Source organism: Haemorhous mexicanus, chromosome 26 (genome assembly GCF_027477595.1).
Source record: "Haemorhous mexicanus isolate bHaeMex1 chromosome 26, bHaeMex1.pri, whole genome shotgun sequence".
Taxonomy (NCBI): domain Eukaryota; kingdom Metazoa; phylum Chordata; class Aves; order Passeriformes; family Fringillidae; genus Haemorhous; species Haemorhous mexicanus.
In genome coordinates, this window is record NC_082366.1 from 5990200 (window position 1) to 6016522 (window position 26323).

The 26323-nt window shown below is 43.0% G+C and overlaps 1 protein-coding gene across 1 annotated transcript in view; it reads right to left on the reverse strand.

Moving 5' to 3' along the window:
- The window catches only part of DIP2A (disco interacting protein 2 homolog A), a 60309-nt gene extending 34796 nt beyond the window's left edge, over window positions 1-25513 (reverse strand). Inside the window, exons 1-5 of the mRNA XM_059868347.1 lie at window positions 25358-25513; window positions 14023-14094; window positions 8445-8564; window positions 4189-4308; window positions 679-924 (exon numbers count right to left, since the gene is read on the reverse strand). Coding sequence (XP_059724330.1) covers window positions 679-924; window positions 4189-4308; window positions 8445-8564; window positions 14023-14094; window positions 25358-25454 — 655 coding nt within the window. The 5' untranslated portion in view covers window positions 25455-25513. The remainder of the gene's footprint in view (window positions 1-678; window positions 925-4188; window positions 4309-8444; window positions 8565-14022; window positions 14095-25357) is intronic.
- Window positions 25514-26323: the final 810 nt, after the last annotated feature.

Sequence of the window (26323 nt, forward strand, 5' to 3'; positions counted from 1 at the left end):
ACAGTTAAGCTTAAAAGGTTAGCCATAATTGACTTTGTAATTTAAAGGAGTTAAACATAACTTCTATTAATCCATAATATGAAATCCAGAATGGCTCAGTGAAGTGGTGACAGATTACCTCTTTCTTACATCTACCAAGGACAAAAAAAAATTGCAAATTTCTCATTATTAATAAGCTTGGAAATGGGAATATGAAAAATTAGGTTTCCTTAAAGGTTTTGTACAAACACCAAAAAACTTCCCTAATGATTAGTACCTCTGATTTTGAAACCTTCCCAAAGATTCTGTGTGTTATTCTGTCTTTTGGATGCTTACCAACTGAATCATATCTGAAATACACAATCTGACACTGTTTAGGGTAAATACATGCAGACTGGAAAGCATGCACCAAAACCAGGATTCCTTTGAAATTCTGCTTTGGAATCCACTAAAACTGAACCTTAGTTTCTTGGTAAAGCAAGCATTTTACCAAGAAGGATGCACGTTCAGATCTCATGAGCAACTGGCTAGGGTTAAATACACAGACATCATACCTACCTGGTCTGTGAATTGCACATTTTAAGCTATTCAGGTATCTCCTGGTTCACCAGGTATCTCCTGGTGCAGACCTTTGTGTTTAGCCCTGCTGTGGGATTTGTGATCTGATTTCATTCCGACCACACCGGCAGGTTTACTGACCTATCTGCGTGTGTGCCATGAGATCTGCAAGCACAGTGGCAGCAGTGGTGGCAGGAGCTGTATTGGAAGCAGCAGCAGGTTTCCCTCCAGGATGAGATGAGGTGGAGGATGCAGAGGATGAGGTGGAGGAGCCCTGAATGACCCGGTTAAGCCAGGGCTCTACGTTGGAGTGGCTCTGGAACGGAGTGGAGCTGAGCCGCCCTTGCCGCCGCAACGAGCCCTCATCTTCTGATGCTGACGATGTGTCTGTGGTCAAAATAATGGTGACAGGCCTGTCATGGGGGAATGGGGATGAGGCAGCACCGGGAGCACGGCGCCGGGCCGGGCTCCGCGCGCTCCGCGCCTGCGCCCGCCAGGAATGGACAGCCACACACACACACACACACACAAACCCCCCTGGCTGCCCCTCGCTGGGATAAGGGAACAGCTTCCACACTTTATGGCCAGAGCACACCTGGAGCCAAGTTTCAGTCACCTCCAGCATTTGGAATGACGTGAGAGTTCAAGAGGGCTTCGACCTACAGCATCTCATCCCGTCCCTGTTCCACTGAAAAAATATTTCTGTTCTGAACAGGTAAATTTTGTCTCATCACACCTGAATAAAGTGCTTTGTTGTTGTTGTTGTTTACCTCCATTTTACTCTTTTTGAGGGGAAGGGAATTCTTCACTTTCCGATTGTTCTGAGTACTAATTCCTAAAATAACCCATAGTGCCCTGAAGCTCAATGGAAGAGTTATTACAAAGCATGTATTTTAACCACAGCAACTGATATGAAAGAGTAATACACAGAAATGCTTAGTACAGCATCTTTTCATTCTAGATGTATATTTGTTGTCTTTAGAAGTCTGACAAAGGGCTCCTAATTTAATTACCATCTAGTTACTTACAACTTTCCAGATGTTCCCCTTTGGAATCCTTCCTTATTTATTCTCCATCCAAGAAAAAATAAAAAGGTAATTCAAAATATCAAGAAAATACATCCCTTGTGATTTTGAGTGAAAACCAGAAAGTCTTATTACAGCAAAAAATCTTGCCCTCATAAAGAAATTGCTGAATTTTAATGACTTGATCTGTTACATGCTTTATATAAGGTAGGGTGTCTCATAGTCCAAGAGTCCCAGACATGGAAATCTGGGGGTGGTTACACCAGGAATTCTGCAACCTTAATTCTGGCTGTTTTCTTAATCCTCTGGACACATAACTGTTCATCTAGATACAATTGTTCAGCTAGATACAATTCCATAAACATTTCTTGAAGCAACATAAAAAAAACTATTCCTCATCTTGGGCAATGCATTTCAGTTACCAGCTCTTTAATTTTCTGATTTTCAAGAATATGTGCATTTCCAGTAACTTCAGACTAATTTCTCCTAGAAGTCTAAAATCATAAAAACCAAAAAACCATTTCATAAGAATCCCATTATCTTGATGGCATTTTCAAAGTCAAAATTGCAGATATCTCATTATTTGACCTCCCTCACCAAAGATGACAATTTTGAATGAAAATACCCAAACAATAGACAAAAGATCTCTGAGAAGATTCAGCTGTGGTGCATCCCCATTCCTGGGTCCATGTGATAATTCCAGCCTGCTGCCACGTTTGGAGTTTTTGGCAGCTGACTCCATTTGCTCCTGGAGAGAAGCCAAACCTGTCCCATATTGCTTGCAACTTTCCCTTTCTTTTAGGCAGAAAGGAAAAATAAATAATCCCAGGAATAAGGAACAAAATGGGATTATGAACAGCCAGGAATTCAAAAAAAAAACAACCAAACCAAGGCACCAAGTCTGCCATTTCTGATCACTTCAGAGGAAGAAACAGAACCACAGAAAAAGCAGGTTTCTCACAGAATACACACTCTGATTTTATCTCCTTACCCAGATTCAAGACAAATCAAGTCTGTGTACAAAAATGGAGGAGCCATGGTGAAAGCATTCTAATATCAAAACATAAATCCACCATGAAGTAGCAAGGTCACCCCAAGCAGGAGCTCTGTGGCAGTGGCAGGGGTTAATCCGTGGGTCCTGGTGTGTGGTGACAGAACACTGACAGAATTCTGTGTGCTTGGCTTCCAGCTCTTCCTGGCTGGGAGCTGACCCAAGGCAGCCACAGAAACCACCCCTCTTTGAGCCAGATTTGCATGAAGGCTCAGCTCCAGCTCTGATCACAGGAAATTCGTGTGGGAAGGATCAGAGACTCAACAGGACAACACCAGAAGTATGTTAAACTTTTGGAAGGATAACTGATAAACGTGGTTCCTTCCTGCCAGCCAGGAGCTAGCTGGATTTCAATTTAACACTCTGCTGAGAACCATGGACTCAAGGAATGGCTGGAGTAGGAAAATCCTGAGTTGGAAGGGACTCATGAGGAATACTGAGTCCAACTCCAGGCCCTGCACAGGAGCACCCCAACAATGACACCACGTGCCTAGGAGGTGTCCAAACAGCTCCTGAACTCCAGCAGGCTTGTGGCCATGACCACCAGCTTTCAGCTCCTATTACTGAAGGTGCTTCTGCACCCTGCTCAATCCCAGTGTGAGCACACTTGGCCTGCTGCTGACCACCTGCACAGCCATGTTACAAGATGACACTCCAGCAGCACAAACACATAAAACACACACAGATCCCACGGCCTCATCTGGCTCTGTACACACATCTACAGCAGGAGGGCAGGCCCAGGGGCATGGCCAGGCACGTGTTCCATACCTGAACTCTTCTTTTAGAGAAGAGGGTTCAGAACTGGAAATGACTGAGAAGGGCAGTAGAAGTCAGTGTGCTTCTGCTCCTGGCCCACATTACAAAAGACACGTGCACATTCCCAAAATAAAACATCTTAGGAAATCCCTCTTCTTTGTGTACAAGACACTGGCCTCAAACCACGTGGCTTGCTAGCAGGATACGTTGTATGATTTTCTTAACCTCCAGAAAATTCACTGTGAGACAACAGAAGATGACCTTTTCCCCCTGCAATTAAAGAAGGCCTTCTGCCATAACCAATCTGAACAATGATAATGGCATGACTTTCTGACTGTTTCAATCTGCTCACCACGGAATAGCTGAAACCATCTGATGAGTGCTCTGCAATTAATGCAGCAACTTAATGCTCTGGTATTTTCTTCAGCTTTTAAACGAATCTTCTGCAATGTGAAATGAGGTATTTTCAGCCCTGACATGCTTGCCTGGATTATCTCCTCTGAGTGAGACAGGATGTAAGAGAACATAAAGCATAAAGGGCAGCTGCTCTCTATGACTGCTTTCATGGGGACTTTCAGCAGCTATGCTATCTCTAGATGAGACTCTAAAAACCATGAGGAAAACCATCACAGCATAAACCCAACCAAGACCTGATTACAGGGAAACACAACTGTGACACAGACCTTCAACGTGGGGCAGGGACACCTTCAGCTACCCCAGGCTGCCCTGTCCAAGCTGGCTTTGGACATTTGCTGGGAAGGGATGGCCACAGCTGGTGTGGGCAGCTCTGTTACCTCTCTGTGCTCACTCAGCACGCACCTGGAGGGGTGTAGGTCTCTACTGAAGAGTGCACCAGGACAGAGCGTCTCTTGGAGGGCATGGGCATCTTCCTCTCTTTATATTTTGCAAGTGCTGCTTGTACTGCTTCAGTGTGGACATCTAGAGAGAAAACAAACAAACAAACAGGTTAGAATTTCAGTCAGGAGCAATGAATCAACCCCACTGCTCCAGCTCCAATCCAGTGCAGAAACAATGCTTTCCAAAGCTAAGGGAGAATATAAGCAGGGGCAAGTTGATGTATTTTCCTCATAAAATCAGCCTGAAAAATGCTCTGTGAGTAGCATTTTGAAAACTCCCCCTGAAATATAGAGTACCCAGTATGTTAATTTTGAACTGTTATTTTCATTTGGGGGGGAAATTTCAATGCAGATTCTGTAAATTTGTAACAGCATTTGACTCTTCATCCTCAAAATCAGGAAGGGAAAAGAAGTGCAAGTACATGCACACTCGAAGTTCTCACAAAACACTGCAAGTAATAAAAAACAGAAAAAAGAGACTAATGGACTTAATGATCTTAGACATATTTTTCCAACTAACAAAATTCTGTGATTGTATGTGAAGAATTAGGGAAAAGACACACAGAGCTTTCACTTTCCTGAAAGCAAAAATTACCCTAAGGGGCTCAAGGGCTACACTTTATCTTTTCTAATTTTTAAGCCAAAACTGAGATTAAAGAGGAATTCAGTGTTCAATTAAGACCTTGCTGCAGATAAAATTTAATGTATTCCAGTGATTTTTCAGCAGCTTTTTCTCTTTGACATCTACATTCCAATGGTGTCAAAAGCTCAAACTTATGCAGGAAGAAAATTCATGAGAAGTGAACAGATGTTGAGGAGGAATGAGGCAGACCAAAAATATACTCTGAGTTACCACTTAAGACTCGAAAGAAAAGCACAATATATCATGTACACACTTAAACACAGTTACAATGGGCTGGCAGAGGTTTAGGAATGGCATTCTCCAATCCAGTATTCCCTCTAAAAACACTTCCAGACAGGCACTGCTCACTGTCTTCCCCCTCTCCCTCCTCTCTGTGGCAGGATGGAGAGGAGAATCACTTGGAGGCACAAAAGGCAGAACAACTGACTGAAAACAGCAATGAGGTGTGAAAATGAACACTAACAGCAAGACTAATGACAGAGGGTAGAAGGAAAGAATTCTACTGCTGAATGTGGCAACCCCTGTCAATAGAGAGAACCCAAACCAGGACAGAGCCCAGGAGTGAGTACGTGGCTCTGCACTGGGCTGGCCACATTTCTTCTACATGGAAACTGCTTTACAAGGCTTTCAGAATTTAACTATCCCATTTGAAAGAAAACACAAATTCTTTCAGTAAGTTTCCATCTATTCTTTTGCTAAGATTTAAATATGTAACAGGTAGACAAATTTGAAGGCATGAAACAATTTGTAGGTATGTGTGTATGACAGACATATACTTAACACAACTTACATGTAATATACAATGCAACATAATTGTACATACAATTTTGTACCTCTAATATACAATGTAACTCTATCCTTTATCTTACTGATGACTACAGTATCAGTATTTTACAGTATCTTCCTGTTTTTTAATTTAGAAAGTACCATTTCTGGGCCAGCCCTGAACCCTCTTTGGTCATGCCCAGCCCGAGGCCATTCCCAAGGAACATGCTCTTCAGTCTGGCCAAATGGATTCTACAAAATCACAAGAAACCCTGAGGATATGGTCCCAGACACCAACCAGCTCTTCACAGCAATAAGGTCACTTTGCAGTCTGCAGCTGCCTGCAGATAATCTGTTCAGAGCACTATTTAAAATATGTATGCATGCAAATATACTATCCCACATGTGTTCCTACAAGACTCAGGAATGTACTAAGTAGATGCTTATCTCAAAGAGGAACCTTTTGTGCAACAAATATGGGAGGTTCAAAGATGATGTTGTTATGAGAAAAAAATATAAAGAAGGAAAAAGAAAAAAAAAACCTCAGTAAAACCTCTACTCTTTAATACAGTAATTTTTTTTTTTGTCCTGGTCCTCCTGTCAGATTTTTGCTCCTGTCCTTCACACCAAGGACTTAATAATAGATGTTTTATAAATTAAAAATTCCCCTTTGCTTATGTCTGCCTGTCTCCTTCTCCATTTCCACATCTAGGCTTTTTGTCAAGTCTTGGTTTCTCCTGATCCTTAGTTTTAGCTATAATTGTCCACTAATGAAGATTATTCCTATAGATATCCAAAAGCAAACCTTGTCCCTAAATTGCAGAAAGTTTCAGCAGCATTCAAGATCAAGGTTGTTTTTGGAGCCCTAAAAGTAGGAAAAAATGCCCATTCTGCTGGACACATTTCCTTGGCAGAACTTCCAGCCAAAACCAAGCTGGAATATCTCTAGAAAGAGACAGTAACTGTGAGATGCAGTCACTTCCACCATGCCTGCATCTACATACAATTTAAAAGACATTTTTGTTACATTAACATCGCATAGGAAGCAGGGGAACATAAATTGTTCTCCAGAAAGGTCTTCCAAAGAGCAAAATAACACGATATTTGTAGTCTGCATATAAATATATTAAGCCACTAAATAATGTGGCAGATGAAAAGTGAAAGCATTCTTAGACAGCAGAGCATTTTGGGAATGGAAAGGCCTAGTTGGAGGCAAGGGTGTGCTGGGGCTTTTTAACAAAGCAGAGCAGGGCAGGTCATAACATCACACAGATTTGTGAGAGCAAGCATGGGAACTACTTTTTATTCCATTTCCAGAGGGCAAAATCACTACCACCTCATCCTCTAGTCCTGACTCCCACCCCAGAACCTGGAACAGACCAGATTATCTGATAAAAATGCAACCAGGAGACAGTCAGGATGAATTCTTATTCTGTTCCATGTTTTATTTTTACAGCGCCAATTTAACTCCTCATTCCCTCTATACTCATTAAAATCTATTCCTGGCTTGAAATCTTTCCTATAATATCTTGTCCTTGGACATCAGCTGAGTAGGAACATCCTCTCTCATCCAAATCAATGTAGTAATTGCTTTCACTTCCCTGGAACACTTTGTTCCTACTCCACTTTTGCTTTAAGAGCTTTTCTACATGATGAAACACATTTTAGTAAAAGAAGTAAAAGGAATGAAATTATTTTAAAGAAGCAGAACACTCAGGGTACAAAAATTCATTAATTAGTATAAATTAAATTTTAGCTGGATATTGGAATTGCAAAAAGAAGCTCTCTACCACTGTTACTTAAATTCTTCAAAATTTACTGTGAAAGTGATTCACCATGTAAGAACTGTGGAGTTCAGTTTTCTTCAGGGAATTAATCCCTCATAATCAGACCAAATGTGCCACATTTTTGAGAACAAGGATCACAAATGCTCAACAGTGATCACTGGAAGTGATGAACAGCAAGCCCAGCATTTCATTAACACAAAGAGTGCATGTACCAAAGTGAGGGAAAAAACCCAAATGCTGCCATCCAAAAAGCAGAAGAAAAAGTCTTCCTCTCAAACCAGTACACATCCCCAAACCCAGGATCTGGAATTACCCTGCACAACAAACAGAAAAATACCCAGCTAGAAGCCCAAAAGTATTTAGGAGAGAAAAGCTTTCAAACACCTGTTTTTCCTCACTATTGTGAGGAGGAATTTCACAGGGAAATGGTGCACTTCAACCACCTGAAAAGTAACAATGGGAACAGGATGCAATGAGGATATCAGGATTTTCACACAATTTTCCAAAACAGGTTTGTCACTCTGGTGTCCATTTAAAATGAAGTAGAATATCCATTGTGATATTTCCCTTTTTTGTGCACTTGCTTTAAACCAGGAAATATTGGAAAGAAAGCTACAACAAATATATAACCTTGCTTTAGCAAAATAACCCAAAAAAGCAGCAACAAAATCCTTCAAATTCACACTCTCTAGTCCTCAAAATGTTTAAGTGACTGTTATACAGACTGGAAACCCAATTTTGTTTTCTCAGCAAATATGAAAAACCTGTTGAGCATGGTAAAATTCACCACAAGACACACACCAGAAGACAGGTCTGCAGTCTCTTTCCCTTCTTGCATTTCCTCCAGGCCGAATTCAAACAAAACCACTCTTGTAACAACACAAAAAGACACTTGAAAAACATTCCTTATCTCTTCCCCCCTCCCCAAGGAGTACAGTGCTCTGTGGGGGTGCAGGTAGCATGTTACAGGTGAGCTTTTCCTCTCAGCACACGTGATGCCTCAGCTGTCTGCGTGTCCCTTACCGGATCGGAAGCGCTCGTCCCTCGAGTTGGTGGATCGGGATTTCTGCTGTTTGGATACCCCAGCAGAGGCTTGGCAAGAGCCTGGGACTCTGTTCTCTGCTTGCAGGGATGGATCCACACCTGAAACACAGCTTTATTTTAGTACAAACTCAGCTTTGCAAATATAGTATCTGCTCCCCATGTGGACATTGTTTCACTGCTCTCAACACACAAGTTCAACTGGTGCAAGGCAGTACCTTCAGAAAGGGCTCATCTTCTACCTGCATTTTAATGCAATTTAATCTATGCCCATTTATCAGTACTCAGAAGATTCACATTTTACAAAAATGCTGCAATTCTCTAGTAAGACCTTTGCAGGTATTAATGCAGAATTACTGTCAGCTTCAGCTGTGTCAAAGCTGCTGCTGTAATCTAGGTTGTCTGGGTGCTCCATGTTGAGGGAGGCTCCCAGCCCTGCTGCCTGTTCTCTTCTGTACCATCATTGTTATCCCTTTGCCTTGGCTATTTGCTTGGCTCAGGCTTGAGGAGATGATTTGCCTCAATCTTTCTAACAAAATCTGAAGTTGCTGTTTATTGTTTCCAGATCAACAAATCCCCCTGGACTGTTGACCTGTGGTTGTGGAAAACTTGTGTTCCAGTGAAATGTGGAATAGAATTCTGCAGTGTTTTCACCACTTATCAGATCTGTTGAATCAATTCAGCTGGCAGACTGCATTTGTTTTTCTATTACAAACAGAATTCTGCAGAAGTGTTTCAAGGAGTGTTAGGTCTGCATGTTGGTAAACACTCATTCTGTTCTGCTCCACTGAGGACACTTTGGTTTCTTTGCTGGGCTGTCTCCATGTACCCCACTGGGGAATGCAGTTGATGTTAGACTACAAAAGAAATTCTCAGACAATGTCATATCTGCATCACTTTTGTATAATTTTGTCAAAAGAGACCTTGGGCAAAAAAGACAGCAAAAGAAAGCCAGAACTTTTTCTTGGTATGCCATTTCTTTTCCTCCAGGAGGGCTGCACGTTGTAAGCAGAAAAAGAGACTCATGCTCCTCCCAATTCCTTCCTCTTCCCATGTGCAGTCTTGTTTTAACTACAGAGCCCTGAAATCAGGAGTGGCAAGAGCCCCTTTTCCACTCTGTGATCCCCTGTGGGAGGAGAATAATCTGGAAAATGAGCTGACTAGTGTAACCCATCAGCAGATGAACACCTGCACGCAGGATGTCCTGAGTCATGTGCAACCCAAGCTCTGCTGCTTGCCCACACCAATCCTGGGGCAGGAGCAGGGAAGAAGTGACCACACAGGAGTCCATGACCAACCCCAACCCAGAACACCCTCCTCCTCTCAAGACCAAGATCAGATTTTTGTGAATCAGAGTTATTGTGATGAAGGATGTATCAGTGAATCTCAGGAGTTCCTCTTAAATTAGGATGAGGCATGTTAGAAACTACAACTCCATTTCTTGGGATTAAGTTTCCCTTCTTGCTTTCTCAAAGTAGGGTTCATATCACAGGGCAAAAATAGCAACAATTAATCTAAAATGTCACTTTTTGGTAAAAATAGTAAGATAGTTTCCTAGCCTAAAAGTCAGATGCACTATGTGCCAGCAAAATGCTGTTCCACCAGCCTGGTGAGCTTGCTCATTTATTCCCCTACTATGCAAATCACTAAAATAGCCTTCAGCAAAAGCAGATGGGTAATTGGGTGAAGTCTCCCTAATCACACCAACACCTTTACAAAAAAAACATACACTAAAGGCACTTGATGCCCTATTCACTGCATTTTCTCCATTTTTAACTTGCCCAAAGCTAGCAAGAATGAAGTCAACTTAAAGAGGCTGCTTGTTCCAACTAACTGAACAATTTGCTTCTACAAGATGAAATTAAAAATAATATTTGAATTATTCTTGTATGAAGCTATAAACTGCTTTTTCAACTAGGCCATGTGGACATACTACACTTTCACATACCTCATTGAAACCAAATACACCAAGATCCAACCAAATTAGCCAATTAAAATTTGGACATCCTTTGATCACAGCCATTACACCCATAGTGTACAGTGGGAATTTTAACTCCATAGCACCAAGAAAAGTGCTTTTATGTTTTTTCCTTAAATTATAAGGAATTATAAAGCTCCTGTAGACTCCAAGACACCAGAGTAAGCTGCACATTCCCTAAAGATGGAACTACAGGTACAAAGTGCTATAGGGGTATGTCAAACTCCCACTCTAATTGAAGGAGAGGCTGATTTGTGGGTACCCCTTACTCACAAAGATGCAAAACCAAAAATCACAGTTATACAGAATCACAGAGCAACCCAGGTTGGAGGGACCTTGAAGATCACCTGGTCCAGCCAGGAATAGAACAGATATGTATTCCTGGTAGCAACAGAAACATTTTTCAGAGACATAAACCCATGAAAACATAAGAAAAATAGAAGTATGGGACATGCCAGCCTCATCCAAAATTAGAGGAGGTTTCATCATCATTTTCCCTTAAGATGAAACTTTGAAAATGGTTAACATTGTAGTTTTCCTGGAGCAGAAGTGCTAAGGAAGAAAAGAGAAGAAAATAATAAAAGAAAATAATTTTAGAGAGGAGTCACTCTGACATCAGAGGAGAACTGAAGTCACTCACCAAGGTGTTCTTCTAGCACTAACTAAATCCAGTGAAATGATTTCCAGGGACTGCTCTGTAAAGCTGCACCAGGACACTTAACTGCAATTGCAACCTCATTTATGCAGCAAAGAGGCAAACTGAAAATACCCAGTAACACTGTAAAAACATCAGTAAGAAATCAGGATAACCAGGAAACAACCATCACAAGGCAGGAGTTTTACTTGAGGTGTTAGAAAGGAAGCTTAAGACCATCACCTGCCCACCAGGAGAGGATGCTCACTGTAAATGCTGCTTATTTATTATGTTATTTCTGACTCTTTTTACATCCCAGCTTTATCCACATTCAAAATCACCCTCTGCCATCTATCTGATGTTATCCATCACTCAGAAGCTTCAGCATGCCAGATTGCCTACAGATATAATTAATTATTTCCTCAGAGTTTTATCTGTCATTTGCATGCAGAGGTTGACTGAGGAAGCCAATTACTGACTGTTAAATTTTACTTCATTAAAATAATTAATTACTGTTTAATGCTTGCTATTACTCAACACTTGTTTTTGATTTTGCACAGTGCACTTGGTTGGATCAGTGAAAAATAACTCATTCTAGTTATTATTTCCATATAATTACAGAGTTTTATGGTTCCTAAGCAAAATCTTTACATTTCCACTAACTCTTCATCACTGCAGATTTAGAACTTTAGAACACAAAACAATCTACAGGAATGAGCCTCTTGAATCACAGGGTGCTGTGCTTCATCTTCCTGTTAATTGAAAATGTGCTCTGCAGCCACTTCTGTCTTGCTCTGTTCACCAAGCCCTCTGTGGGTTGTTTAACACTGTCTGGGTAAAGATTTGGCTCCCCACAGACTGAGCAGAACACAGCCCAAACCATTCTGAAGGTACTGAGAGAGCAGGAGGTGGCACATGATCAGTTTGTAGGTAGCAGCTGATGAGGTGGAACAGGGAAAGTTAAACTTCCAGAGCCCAAACCTATGATCATGCAAGTGCACTTTTAAGACATAAAGCTGTAGAAAGACATGATTTAGTGGTCCTGGGGACGTCAAATCATAGAGCAAGAACTCAACAAATGTGAAATGCTGACATTCATCAGCCTGCAAAGACTTGATGGATACTGAACCTTATGAATCCTATCAGGATTGCTGCAATTAAACTGTTAATGATAAAAAATTTCTGCAGGCTCAAAGCCTTTGGGACTCCCACACACTATTCTGAGCCATGCTGAAGCTGTGTCAATTCAGGAAATTTCAAGTTAGAACTGGGTTAATGGAGCATATGTCAGGAAACTGAACCAGGCAGTCAGCTTAATGTTTGAAGCAAATTTTATCTTCTAGCCAGAGCATCATTCTTTGTGCTCAGAGGCAGACAGTCTATTCATTTTTTAGCATTTTAAAGCTAGATTCCTGTCAGCTTAATGCTAATCTAGGCAGAAGTGGTAAAAAAAAAATCAGGTAATCTGGTACTTCTTGGAAAATGTGGTATCAAGGAAGTAGGACAAACCACAGGATTTGCTGACTCATTAACTGCTGCTTAAGGAGATTAGGGAAAATACAGCTGAGCAAGGAGAAAAACCTTTAAGCAGCTGAAAATCTAAACTGACTTTAAGGAGTATGGCAGACAAGGTACTGGAGTTGTCTAAGCTATGCTTGAGAGCTCAGTACTTGAATATTTGTGCAAACAGCCTTGTGAGAGCTGAGAAGGAAAAAATTTCAAGTAAAACCCCCACTGTCAACAGAAAGGAGTGAAGGCAGAGTAAATCAAAGATGATGAGAGATTAAACAAGAGACAGAAATCCAAAGACAGGACTTTCTAGGAGACAAAATGCATTGACAGAATATTTCTAGGAATTGTGAATCCTCAGTCAAAATCTATACCTCACCTGGTTTCAGGATCTTTAACCAAGCTGAGTTAGAGGACAGGGTATTATTTTGAACAGAAAACTGAGACAGTTCTTTCCAGAAAAATGGTACAAGGAGGAGAAGCTGTGGTAGCTGAGGCTGGAGCTTGCTGCTGACTGTCACTGTCATCCTAAAAACCCAAACTGCTTCTTTGCAAGGAACAAGCCATTTTAAAGAGATGAGTTTGGTTCTGCTTGGCCTATAGAGATTCCAAATTTGCTAAGAGAAAACCTACATCTATTCTTAAATAAATCCCCAAATCCAAATAAAAACCAAAACCACAAAAAAGCAACATCTGTAAGAGCCCCCATGATGAAACATAGATGACATTCTGACAGCTCAACACTGTCTCAGTTTACAGTGTCTCATCATTGCTTCTACTCACCTTCGTTTTCTTCTCATTTTCCCTTAAAATCTGTCAAGCTATGGAAAATTGAGGGACTACAGAATACCAAATCTCAGTGGCAGCATAACAGCCCTAAACCCTGAGTGATTTCAGTGTCCTAGCATGAAAATAAATTTTATAAAGCTGGGCACTTAGGTTTTGGCTGTGGATGATGAAGTCTGATAATAACCAGCTCCAGAAGCAATAGTTTATATATAAAAAGGTCAGTGCTTTGAGGAAGCAGAGGGGGTGAGGGGGTGTGTGAAATGGGGTGAGGCACAGGGTGAATGCAAAACCCAGCACATTAAACCATGAGAGTGGGGACTACTGAGTATTTTCACCTAATGAAAGCAGCCACTTTGCTTTTAGCAACAACTTCATTGATTTCTAAAGTTATCTTAAAGTCTCAGTTCCAGTTGTCAAACTGAAGTTTGCTGACAAAAATGTTACCATTTAACATTTCATATAAAACTATAAAAAATATCTATTTCAGGCTTTTTCCTTGCTCTGCACTTCTCTGTGACAACCACTTCCCACTGCTGCTTAGATGCCACATCAAACACTATTATAATTCCTCCAGTCTATTTACTGAGAACTTTTCATTTTATATTGCCACAGAATTGGCACAAAGGTGTAACTTCCATGCAGTTTCTCACCTTGAATTAGTGGTATGTACCGTGCCAACAGCTTTGCCCTCTTCTTTTCATATCCTTTCTGAGTGATGTCTCCTAAAGAAAAAAAGAAATAAATACATGTTGTTTGGAAATTCTACATTTAAATCTTTGCATCAAGCACATTCTGTCAGCAACATATTGGTGAAAGAGTTTAACAAAGCAAACTATGCAGGGAAAAAACCAACAGCAATAAAGGCATTAATTACATGTATATATGGATTCAGCCTACCTCTGGCCAAGTAGAACCCCTTTTACTCAGTCAGACTTTACACAGGAGAGTTCTTACTCTGTATTTTAAAATGATTCTCAAGTACTTTCCTTAACCCACAAGGAACATGTTTAATTTTTGGCTTAATATTCTTCATTTCCTCAAATATCTGCCTCATTGCTATATCAGAGAACACTAACAGACACAAAGTCATTTCATGCTGCCATCCCCAGCCTCCATCCAAGTGAATATTCATCATTTCAAGCTCTGACACTCTCCCAAAACAAGCAATGGGAGCTCAAAGACATTGGTCAAAACAGGTAACAAAAACAAATCCACATCCTGGAGTGCTTCAATTCTTGCAGGTATTTCAAAATACAATCCACCAGTTTTTCTTCATAAACCCATGTAAATATTATATACAAAATCTGGCCACAACACAGAAATTACCATTTTTCTTGAGCAGAAAAAAAACTAGCAGAAAAAATACACAGAAATATCATTTTTATGTATATATAGTATTATTATATCAAAATGAGAATTAGATCAAACTAAAACAAAGCACTACCAATGCCCAAGCAGATTTGTCTGCCTGGGAACATGTGGTCAAAATGACAAAGTACACTTTTAATGGAAAAAAAAAAAAAAAAGAAAAGAAAAGAATATCAGAGGATATCTTCTTTCAGAAGAAGAGATGCATAATTATCAATTATGGAAGAAATAAAAAACCCAATCCAATAGACAAGAAGCACCACTAAGAAGAGCAGTTTTTCTTAAACCAGAAGTAATTTGGCAATTCTTTCAGGATCAAAAGTGTACCTTACACAGATGTGCTGCACTGTAAGCTCAGTGAAGACTGCAATTTGCACAGCTCCATAAATGCTCCACAGAAGCCTCACCCCAACCCTCTGTGCAGCTCAGCCTCTGCCAGGTACTGCCCAGGTGCACAGGTAAGCCATGACCAGAAGGCAGGGCTGAAGAGAGAGTCCTATCCAAACCAGAGTAGTTCACACGCTGCCATCTTGCTGCACTTGGAATTCCTTGATTTTGCTGGGATGCTGACCTGCAGGACTTGCCCTGAACGAGGTTAAGCAAAGGACAAAGTCAAAAGTATCTCTGTGGCTCTCTGAGGCAGGCTGAGCTGTGCTGCCCAGCCAAGCTGGGCTTTGTTCCTTCCTCCAAAGCCTGGGGGTGGGACTCCTCCTAACAACTGCTCCCCCCTTGCCCCCAGAGCCTCAGGGGGATTCACCCATCATATGGGGTTTTTGTGATCCCTCATTTCTTCCAAAAAGAGCCACTCTGCCACACTGGTACAGCGGGGCCACAGCTGCTGTCATTTAGCCTCACTTTCTCCTGAGTTACTGGATTACACAAAAGCAATCTGAGGTTCCTTGGCCTCAGCAAGGCAGCTGGGAAGCCTGCATAAAGCCAGACACTGGGCTGAGCTGTGAGAGCTCTGCTTGGAAGAGATCTTTACTTGGTATATATCATAAAATATGTCAGAGGTACCAAGAAAATTAATCTAGACAGAGATGAAAGTGGCAGCATTTCTTAACATGAGCTATAAAAATATATTCTTCATTAGTGAACACAAGAATCTGTCATGTAGTTACCCTGATTCTGTCCAGGTGTGGTTCTATTCCACCACGTTAGCACTAGACCTAAGAGATTATTAATGCCAAATTCTCTAGATGGAACTGAGAATGGATCTGTGAGAGCCTGGCACTTCTAAAGACAGGGAAATGGCTCCTGGTCCCCAGTTTGCAGAGGTCAAGAGCAGAAACATCTCTAAATGAGCTGACTGTACCTGAAACGTGGATGAACCTAATCACTGGCTCAGCTCTGCAAGATGAAACCTCTCACAACTGCACTGTCTGGCACTGCTGAGCACAGCCACAGCTGCAGGTCCAACACCTTGGCTGCAGAAACCTTTGCCAGCTCCTTCAGGATAAAGCCACAGGCACCAACACTGGCTTCTGCCTCAGAGCTGGCTCCTGGGTGGTTTGGAAAGGCAGGCAAGCTGCCAGTCTAAAGCATAACTCACATGTCATCTCTAGAAGTATTTAAAGCATATCCCCCATGCTTCTGGGACAGCTGTCACTGCATTTGAAAACTTGGTGGAAGTGGAAGAACCAATTCAGCAGACACCATTGCTAATTCTATGCCTTAAACAACCTTTTTAAAAAAGAAGATGAACCAAAGATCAAAATACAAATCCTTTAAGATAAACTACAGAAACATTGGAAAAGATGGGAGAAGGTTAAGGAACAATGGCAGAAATTAAACAGTCTAAAGAAAACTGGAAGTGGTTTGGGACATATTTTCTCCATATGCACACCTGTGAGCTCCAAGCTGGGACACACACAGGTGTGCCACAAAAAGATTCTGCCCACAATAATTTTATTTAACCCACAAGCTTTTATCACCACCTAAATCTAGGAACCAGAACAGCTCCTCCAAACCTATTACTAGCACCTATTCCAAGACTTACCTGACACTTGTTCTCCCAGACACTACACTTATGTAAATCAGGCAAAAGCCAAACTCATCAACAGGCAATAAAGGAACAAAAAGATGAAAATCATTACTTGCAATCAAAGAAAGTTTTGGGTCTCCAAACTATACAGCAGCCAACACTTGCTGCCATCCCTGAAATATGGGCTCTGATAGTTCTGTGCCTACCACATCTGGTAGGTCGACTGATACCTTAATTTAGTTTGCATATGATGAGCTAAGTGAAGTGTGAAAACATCTTGATTGGGATCTTTCATATTACAGGAATCTCTTTAAAATGGAAATGACATCTGATCATTTCATATGGTGATGCATTTGACTAAGCCATTAGAAATTCTATTTCAAAGACCTCATTTGAAACATCCTGAGAGCACCACCATGCCTTTAAAGCAGTATTAGAAGTTTAGCACAACTCCACTGAAAATGAGTGGTGCTGGTAATTCCTAATTTGCAGCAGGACTTGCAACCCTTTGAGGGAATTTAAGTTATGGAAGTACAAAACTTGTCTGATGTAAAAGCAGTAGCATGGAGATACACAACTGTATAAATGCAGAATTTCATTAAACCTTTGCACATACAAGAGAATCACTGGAACATCAAGTTCTAGACACTAGGCAAATACTGGCTAGCTAACCATATGTATCTTAATGATAGAAATTGAAGGAATTTGACCAGTATGTTAACAGCAAAAGATCAGGTCTTCCACTCTGTTCACAATTACACAGTGGGACTCTATCTTACAATACCATTAATTGCCTAATAAATTATAGAAGGAATTATCAACACTAATAAACTTAGTTTGATCAAGCCATTAGGAATTTTGCAATTGACAAAGCAATCCAAAGTAGCATTTAGAATTAGAAAATTTGAAATGAGAATAAGAAAATTCTATCCTGGCACATTTATCTATCACCTTTTCACCTTGAAGTTTCAAAGCAGTTGCAGGACAAAGGCACCACTTGTATTTTACAAATTTAAAAAGCCAAGGGTGGGTGAATGCTGCAGTTCAGAGAGGATGTGCAAAGTCAGAGCATTCGAGGTTATTCTGTTCCATACAACCCACACTGGTGAAGTGTGTGTGTAGGCAGGGAGAAGAGAGAGCTGCTCCTTTGAAACTCTGGAGCTGCCTGGCTTAAACACTTATTTGCTTCATCTGCCAGGAGTCAGCATCTGACAGAGCACAGAAGGTTAAATAACCAGACCACAAAGGCAGCCTTAGCAGCAGTTTCTAGGCTCAGTTAAGCCTAGAAAATGAACTAATGAACAAACTAATGAACTGTTCTTCCCCTGCTGCAGTAAATCCTTAAGCTTGGTCCACAGGGAGACAGGAAAGGCTCCAACTCTGCCACGTCCCTTTATGCTGGAGCTCCCTGCAGAACACAGACTGACTGACAGATGCCAGCTCTAGGTACACCTGTGGGTGAACAACACCTACCACAGCAGCTAGCACTGCCAGTCCTCATGAGGATGGAGATCAGCAACTCTGCCACTCCCTTCCAAAGGCTGAGCAAAGCTACACACATGGGCAGGAGGGAATGGGACTGCCCTGGCCCACAGGGAATGTACTGCCTGCTTCCACAAAGCCAACAAAAGTTGGGAAAAAACACCAGGAGTGGTCAGGCAGATCAATGGACAGGGTCTTTAAACTTCAAGCCAAAAATTAGGGCTTGGTGTTTACTTATGAATAACTCTAACAGAGTTATTTAGTAAGATTCCAAAGTGAAAAGCTTTAGAAAGAATGCTGTACACATGCAATGTGCTCCCCATCATGGAAATGCTATTTCAAAACAATCAAAATCTCAGTGTACTATAGAGATGAAAACACTCAGAGTTTCTGTTTGTCACTTCCCAGCTGTGTCAAGGATAAAATACCAAAGTAGAATAACTGTCTGACACATAGTAGCCAATTATTATAATGAATAAAGCCAGAAATAATTATCTGAATCAAGTCATTCTATGGTATCCCCAAAAAATTCCATGAAAACTGCCTCTAGATTTGCCTGAAGATGCAAATCTAGAAACAGCCAGGCATGGAGGAATCAAAGAAAAGCCTTTCTAAAGCACAGCTTCTTTTCCTTTCCCATCCTTCACAGACTCATTGCACAATGCACAGTGATTAATGCAATGAAGATCCTTTACATTATTAAACTGGTATGAAACTTTATTTTTATGGTGTGGTTTTGGATGCCAGCAACATTGATTTTTTTTTTCCTCCCTCCACTAACGTGCAAGAAGTTACACCATCAGCCACAGATATTTTACAGGAAAGAGAACATTTCATACTTACTACTTGCAAAAAGCTCAGATTTAAATGTTGATAGCAATCACAGCCATTTAGGCATGATGCACCACACTAAAGACTGAAGCAGACTGACTCAAAAATCCATGACCATGGAAATATCCAACTCATCTATGAGTCTGAAAATAATTTAAAAACCCACCAGCAAACCCCAAAACACTCCAACAGCAGCAAACACTCAAAATTCACCAAGTATGTTAAAACATACAATGAGAAGGTCTGTAACCTGCAGTGTCTACTCCACACACAAGTTATTTCTGTTTGTAAACCATGAAACTTTTTCGATGGATTTCTAGTCTCAGTTTCAGATTTGATTAGTTTCCTGACATGCACTGTAAAACCATGCTTTTAGAGAAAAGGTGTACAGTTAATCTTGAAATAACAGGTGGGGGGGGGTGACTATTGGGCAAAATTTTATGGTGAATGCAGACACTTTGACTTCTTAAAATAAAACACTGTCATATTTAAAAAAAAATCAAACTTCATCAGTATTCATGTTAAAGCTACATGAATAACATAATACAATATAATTTTACTAAGAAATGAGACCTCACTGATATATTGGGTGCACATAAATCATCTGACACGATCACAAAGAATCAGTTGAATGATTCAGAGATCCTGGCTGAACTACAGAATGATAAACTGAAAGGAAATAAAAAAATGAAACCAGCTGAATTATTCACAGAAGGAGGCAGCAAAGCAAGCCAGCTGGTGCACACAGACATCCTCTCATGGCAGGAAAAAAAGCCCATCAATCCCTATTAGGACCAGAACAGTTCAGTGCTTGCACATTTGGGAAGCCCCAGCATGGGTCCCTGTGGTGGCTTAACTTATTTACAATTTATTTCCAGTTGCAACACTACTCATTAAGTGTATTTTCTGATGAAATGGAGCTCTCCCTGAACAGCAAGAACCCAACATTGGCAACAACATGCTGAGCAGGGAGGCTGGACCAGCTGACCCACTGTGGTCCCTTCCAACCTGGCCCATCCCATGCTGCTGAGGTCTCTGCCAACTGCACCTTTTTCCTTGTTTATCTGTTAAAAAGAGCCAAAGCAAAGCCAGCTTTGGTGCCTGCAGTCTCAGATGCTCAAGCCCTCGGCCAGCACCTGTTTGAGGCTGAATGTAACATGCTGATCCCAGGCTGCTGCCAAGGCAGGGGCTCAGCAGCAGAATTTTCTATGAACCAAGGTTTGTTCAAACCTCATTTGTGAAATGCATCTTTATCACAATACAGCAGTAAACACAAGAATAATTTTTAAATCAGCTGTTTAAGAACAAAGCATGTTAGGGAAGAAAGATTAATCAACCTCAGTACACACCACACACATTTCCAGAATCTGCCATGCAGTGATACCATCACCAAAGGCCTGAGAAATACTCTTTTGCAGTAACATATCCTTACCAACATTAGTGATGATCTGGAAGAGACAGGTTGGCAGTACCTTAAGTCACTTATTCTTCCATACCACACCTGCATAATCTCTGCAACTGCTGTTTCCCCAAAATATGGATTGTGTCCTGCATCTTTTTTCCTGGATCCATGCATTTGATGGCATTGCCTCTGCATGTCCTTGCCAAGCTACTTGGTTATTTACCTTCACTAATCCTACTGTCAGATAAGAAGTATCTGGTTGTCAATTGCATGAGAAAGACAAAGCACCTTTAACTGGACCAAACCTGAGAAATCTTCTAAAACTGCTGCCATTTGGGAGGTGCTCACATTTACAGGATCAGAGAATGGTTTGGATAGAAGGGACCTTAAAGCTCACCTAGTTTCAATACCCTTCTATGGTCAGGCACCCTTACACTAAACCAGGTGATTAATTATAATTTACAGTTATTATATAATGAGTGTTCTAATACCCACAATGTTATCAAAGTATTATAATTTACAATTATGATGATATAATTAATTTATAATTCCCTTGTTAAGGTCATATCATTAAACTGCTTTTCAATTCATTCCTAGTGACTTCTTACCTTTCCAGCTTCCTACTATCACATCACTAACTCCAATACCTCTCTTTTTTTCCAGGATTCCCCCAAGGGAACACTTCATAGCTGGTATCTTCCACTCAGGAATTACCCTCAGTACCTCAAAATGTGCCAAAAACCCCCCAACCCTTGCAAAACAATCCCCAAAATAATAAAAACCCAGGGAAAGCTTCCTTGTCATACATCCAATTTCTTCCTTTCTTAAAAGGTGAAAAAAAAATTGAAATAAAAATCACATGAGAGTCAGCTTTCAGTCCTGGCAGATGTAAAGACTTTCTAAGGGGAACTCCACATGAACTGCATCCTTTGCCACTAAAGCTCAGCCAGGCTCAGGAGAAACCTATGAGCAACGTGGCAGGAAGCAGAAAATGCTCCTCCCCACATCAACTGAGAAATAACTGAGGTTATAATTAAGATGGTAAGCTACATGAAATACTTTTCTATCTCTGAACTAATCCTTCAGCCTGTTTGATAGAAGCCACTGAGAGCAGTGCTCCCCATCTGTCAATGGGTGCAGTAACAGAATAGATTTGAACTAGCAAAAAAAATCAAATCTCTTCAGCCTCCTTACTGCAGGTAATCTCTGGAGCTTCAGCTTAGTTCATACAATCATTCAGGCTGGAAAAGACCTCCAAGATCACTGAGTCTGAAGCAAGACCAATCTACAAATTCCTAGCAAACAGAAGAAAACCCAAAGCCATATACTTAATGCTTCAAGGTGCAGAAATTCAGCCCAAGAAAATGTTGTACCATTCACACGCAGGTCAAACACCACCCAAAGTTGGTACAACTGTGTTTTTCTTCTCCCAGTTTTTATCTGATTTTTACTGAAAGCAAATCCAGTGCTGTGCATGAAAATGGCCCAGGCTAACTGGATCCAGACAGCAACAAGCACCAAAAATTCCCAAGAAAACAAACAAACAGTCATATATTCTTGTAAGTCCTGAACTGCTGGCTGAGGACACTGCCACCACCACCACACAAGCTGACACCAGGTCCTTGTTGCTCCATGAACACATGACACAATTTTATCTTTGACTACTTCTACCTATCTTGTCCTTAGATGATCAAGGAACACGTGAAGCACCTTCCTGCACAGATAACCCAAAAAAGCAAAAAACCAGCCCAGTTCCAAGGTGGTGTACAAGTTTAGGTACATAAAAATATGTACAAATACATGATGCCATATCATAGAAAAAGTACAGGCTTTAGAATGCACATTAATGACTTTCCTACAGAATCCCCACTGCAGATAAGAATTTTTTTAAGAACTGCTTATAACCTTAGCTCTCTTTCAGGACAGGGAAGAAAAAACAACACCAAACCTCCAAAACAAACAAACCCACAACCAACCAAACCCCCAAACTCCAATAATTTATAGTTCCTAAACAAGTACAGGAGCTTACAGCATCCCCACCATACTCTGACACAGATCCTGCCAGCCTGATTAGGGAGCTCTGCATATTTCCATTACATCAGAAAGCTGCAGCATCTTTGAGCCTTAAGATAAGCAAGCCTAGCCCACAGATCCAACAGCTGAAACTCAGCTTAGGTGCCAGGCATGGCCTCAAAACTGCCCTTATCTCCTCAAAAGGTTGTGGGCAGATCTCTCAGGTTTCTTTACAGGATTCACAATTTTTTTTCAACGATAAATAAATTAGTGCTGATATAACAAAGCAACACAGTAGCATCATAGTAGGGTCACTTTTTGTCCTGAACTATTATTTTTCCATTACAGGAAGAATACAAACAATGTCAAGCAAGAGATTAGGATCTTGTAAAGCTGAAGGATTCCTAACAGTGCATATGACTGGAATTGTGGCATGAACTGGCATTCCATCCCCATCCAAAATTCTTCTCAGCTGAATGCTCTACTTAGGATTTTGAGCTCTCTTTAGAAAGTACCAACGGCTCCGTTCTTCTCTACACCTCAACACAAACCCTGTTCCCACCTTTTGCTGTGATCATCTGAAGTAAAACCAAAGGAGGCGATTAATTATCATCCTGACTTATATTTTACAGGTGAAAATAATGTAATCAAAGAGAACAGACATTACTCCTGCCTCATCACAACACACAAATATTCCAATTAACAAAGAACACAGACAAACTAGAAAGGAACTTGCTCTCATGTTTCTCCTTTTCTCTTTGTCCCCTCACAGTTCCTCTCAGATGATGGAACATCTGCCCAAGTACTGACCTTCTCTAACTCGAGGCATGTGCAGTGTAAGAAATCTCAGACTGCTATTCCTTCCTCTCCAAGTATGCAAGTTCTGAGCATCAATGATGGAGGGCTCCACTAAAAGCTGCCCATACAAACAGCAAGCAAGGCAGGATACGAGCACATAACATATTACCAGATGTTGAAGAACTACTTGCAAAGGTTTTCCAGTTTAGGAAACACAGAAAAGGAGTCACATCTAAGCTCATAAACTAAATCTTCTGAGTGATCAAGAAATTCGAGGTCACATAACCACTTCACCCAATCACTCCATTAATCCAGCAGTTACACAGAAAAACACATTTCCCATCAGACCCACAGCACCAGGACAGCATGCAATCACTTCAGGCCTCTCACAGCTCTGACACACTGCAGATCCCCCCATAAAAAAATATTTTATCAGTTAAACAAACACACAGACAGGAACTACACAGCAGAGGAGCCAGCCCCAGGATATCCCTGCACGTGTCAGCAGGCACACAGGAAGAACCACTGTAGCCAGCATGGCCACGGAGCTCACACGCAGGAACTCATCTTGCACATGCAACAGGCCATGCCAGGTGCTGCTGCTGCCTGTGCCAGCAGGCATGCAGCAACAGGTTACACTTGGACAACAGTCACCCATCCTACACTTTTCCCCTGCCTCTGCACCAAAGCTTCCACACTGGAAATGACGACAGCAGACCTGTGAATAATTTCTGAAACCGTGACCCGAATCAGGCAGCTCATGTTTAGGTGAATTAGCCCCAGTTTTGCGCACCTGAACCTGCTGATCTGAAAGCTGCAACATCTGAGGAGCACACTGGATGCCCCTAATCCCAAAAGCACAGGTGGCATTAACAGGTTTTTAGCTCTTCTATTCAAGGGTGCAGCTTGACAGAGTAACTGGGGAGAATGCAAGGAGCAACTGCTCCCAGAACATGCTGCCTCTGTCACCTCCACCCCAGCAAGCCCTCCTGTGCCAAGTGCTTCCACCTGCCTGTCTGCAGGACAGGCCACGCCAGAGAATCACTATGCAAAAAATCCTTCCCCGGCTCTTGAACAGAGATACCACGACTGACACCCACAGGGCTGCTATCACCAGACGCCGACCTGGAGGTGGAAGGGATGTCGCCTTTTGGGGGCTGAAAATCCATCAAAAGGTCACCGTGCCCCTGTGCCTGGCACTGCCTATTGTCACCTCTGGGCCCATTAATGCACAGGCTGGAGCCCCTCTGCTCTGCAGACAGGCAAGGAGAGCTGGGGGTGTTTAGGAGAAGAGAAAACTCTAAGGAGACCCTAGAGCCCCTTCCAGTGCCTGGAAGAGCTCCAAGAAAGCTGGAGGGACTTTGGACAAGGGCCTGGAGTGACAAGACAAGGGAGAATGGCTTCCCACTGACTACAGGGCAGGGTTAGATGGCATACCGGGGAGAAATGCTTCCCTGGGAGGGTGGTGAGGCCCTGGCACAGGCTGCCCAGAGCAGCTGTGGCTGCCCCATCCCTGCAAATGTTCCAAGGGAAAGCTGGATGGGGCTTGGAACAACCTGGTCTAGTGAAGGTGTCCTTGCCCACGGCAGGAGAATGGAACAGCACGAGCTTTAAGATTCCAACCCAAACCATTCTACGATTCAGGTGGTTCTATAAAAATGGAGCGATCATCATCATATTCCTGACTGTATATACAGTGAAGCACAAAAAAGTTGGAAATTACCGACAGATACAGAGAGGGCGATTTAAGGTTTTACCTACAGTTAGGAACAGATATTGAAACTAAAATAAAATTGTCTTTCCAGAGTATCCAGCTGCACACTAACTGCCCGTTTGGACGAGTTCCTGCGGGGCCTCCAGCAGGCGCCGGCCGCAGGGGCCGCGGGCGGTCGGTGCAGCCGCGGGGACGGCGGGGGAGGCGCAGGCCCGCCCGAGCCCGGCTCCCGGCTCCCGGCTCCCGGCTGAGGGCTCCGGCAGGAGCGGAGCCGGGCCCGCCGAGAGCTGCGCCGGGGGGCGAAGCCGCCGCCGCCCCCAGGCCCCTGGGCGGCAGCGCGGCCTTCCTGCCTCGCCGCCGGCCATGCCCGCCCCGGAGCCCGGCCCCACTCACCCTCCGACAGCTCCAGCTCCAGCTCGGCCAGGCTCTCGCGCACCTCGGGCGGCAGCGGCACGGCCTCCAGCGCGCAGCCCCCGCGCTCCGCCGCCATGGCGCGGGTGGGCGAGCAGCGAGCGGGCCCGGCGGAGCCACCGCCCAGCGCTGCCGCAGGTGGGGCCGGGGGCGGGCCGGAGGCGGGCAGCGGCGGTCCCGGGCCGGCAGGCAGGCAGGCAGGCAGGCAGGCAGGGAGGAGGTGGCGCCGGCCCCGCCGCCCCGCGCAGCCGCTGCCGCAGGCCGGGCCGCGCGGGCCGCTCAGGGGCGGGCCGGGGCCGAGCCGCCGGGAGGGGCTGAGGCACGGCCCGCCCGCCGCCGGGCCCCGCGCTGCCCTTCTGGGGGTCCCCGGCTTTGCCCACCCTTCTCGTTGCCTTGGCACCTGTTCCGCTGAGGCCCCTTTCCTGTAAATACCGAAACTGCCCTTTCCCTCCCGACGGGAAATGGGAACTGTGGCCCAGCCTGAGCCCACGGGGCCCTCCGGGTATCCCAGGATAGAGCAGGGACAGTTTCATGGCACGGAATTCCACTCCGAGAGCCTAGATGTAAAGTGGTGCCTGGGACTGTATAGATGTAAAAAGTAAAAGATTTAGTGAGAGTGTCTGTTCTGAAGCCAGCCACCTCTCAAAGGGCAGTGGGGAGCAGCAGGAAGCCTTTGGGTTGGAGGCTGTGCTCAGGCTGCCGTGGCTTCTCCCTGCTCAGCTGCAGGCTCCAGGGTGAGTGTGTGGCTGGGCATCACAGCCCGATGGCCTGGCACTCCTGCAGCCTCCCAGAGGCTCGGGCAAAGGCAAATCCAGGGCCTGGCCAGTGCTCCCACCCACCCAAAGCGCTCTGCCAGTACTACTTTGCTAGAATTAGAAAATAGGGAAAGCTGGGGAGTAGTTTTCTGTGAACAACTGCTCCTGTCCAGAACACTGCTCCTGTTTGGGT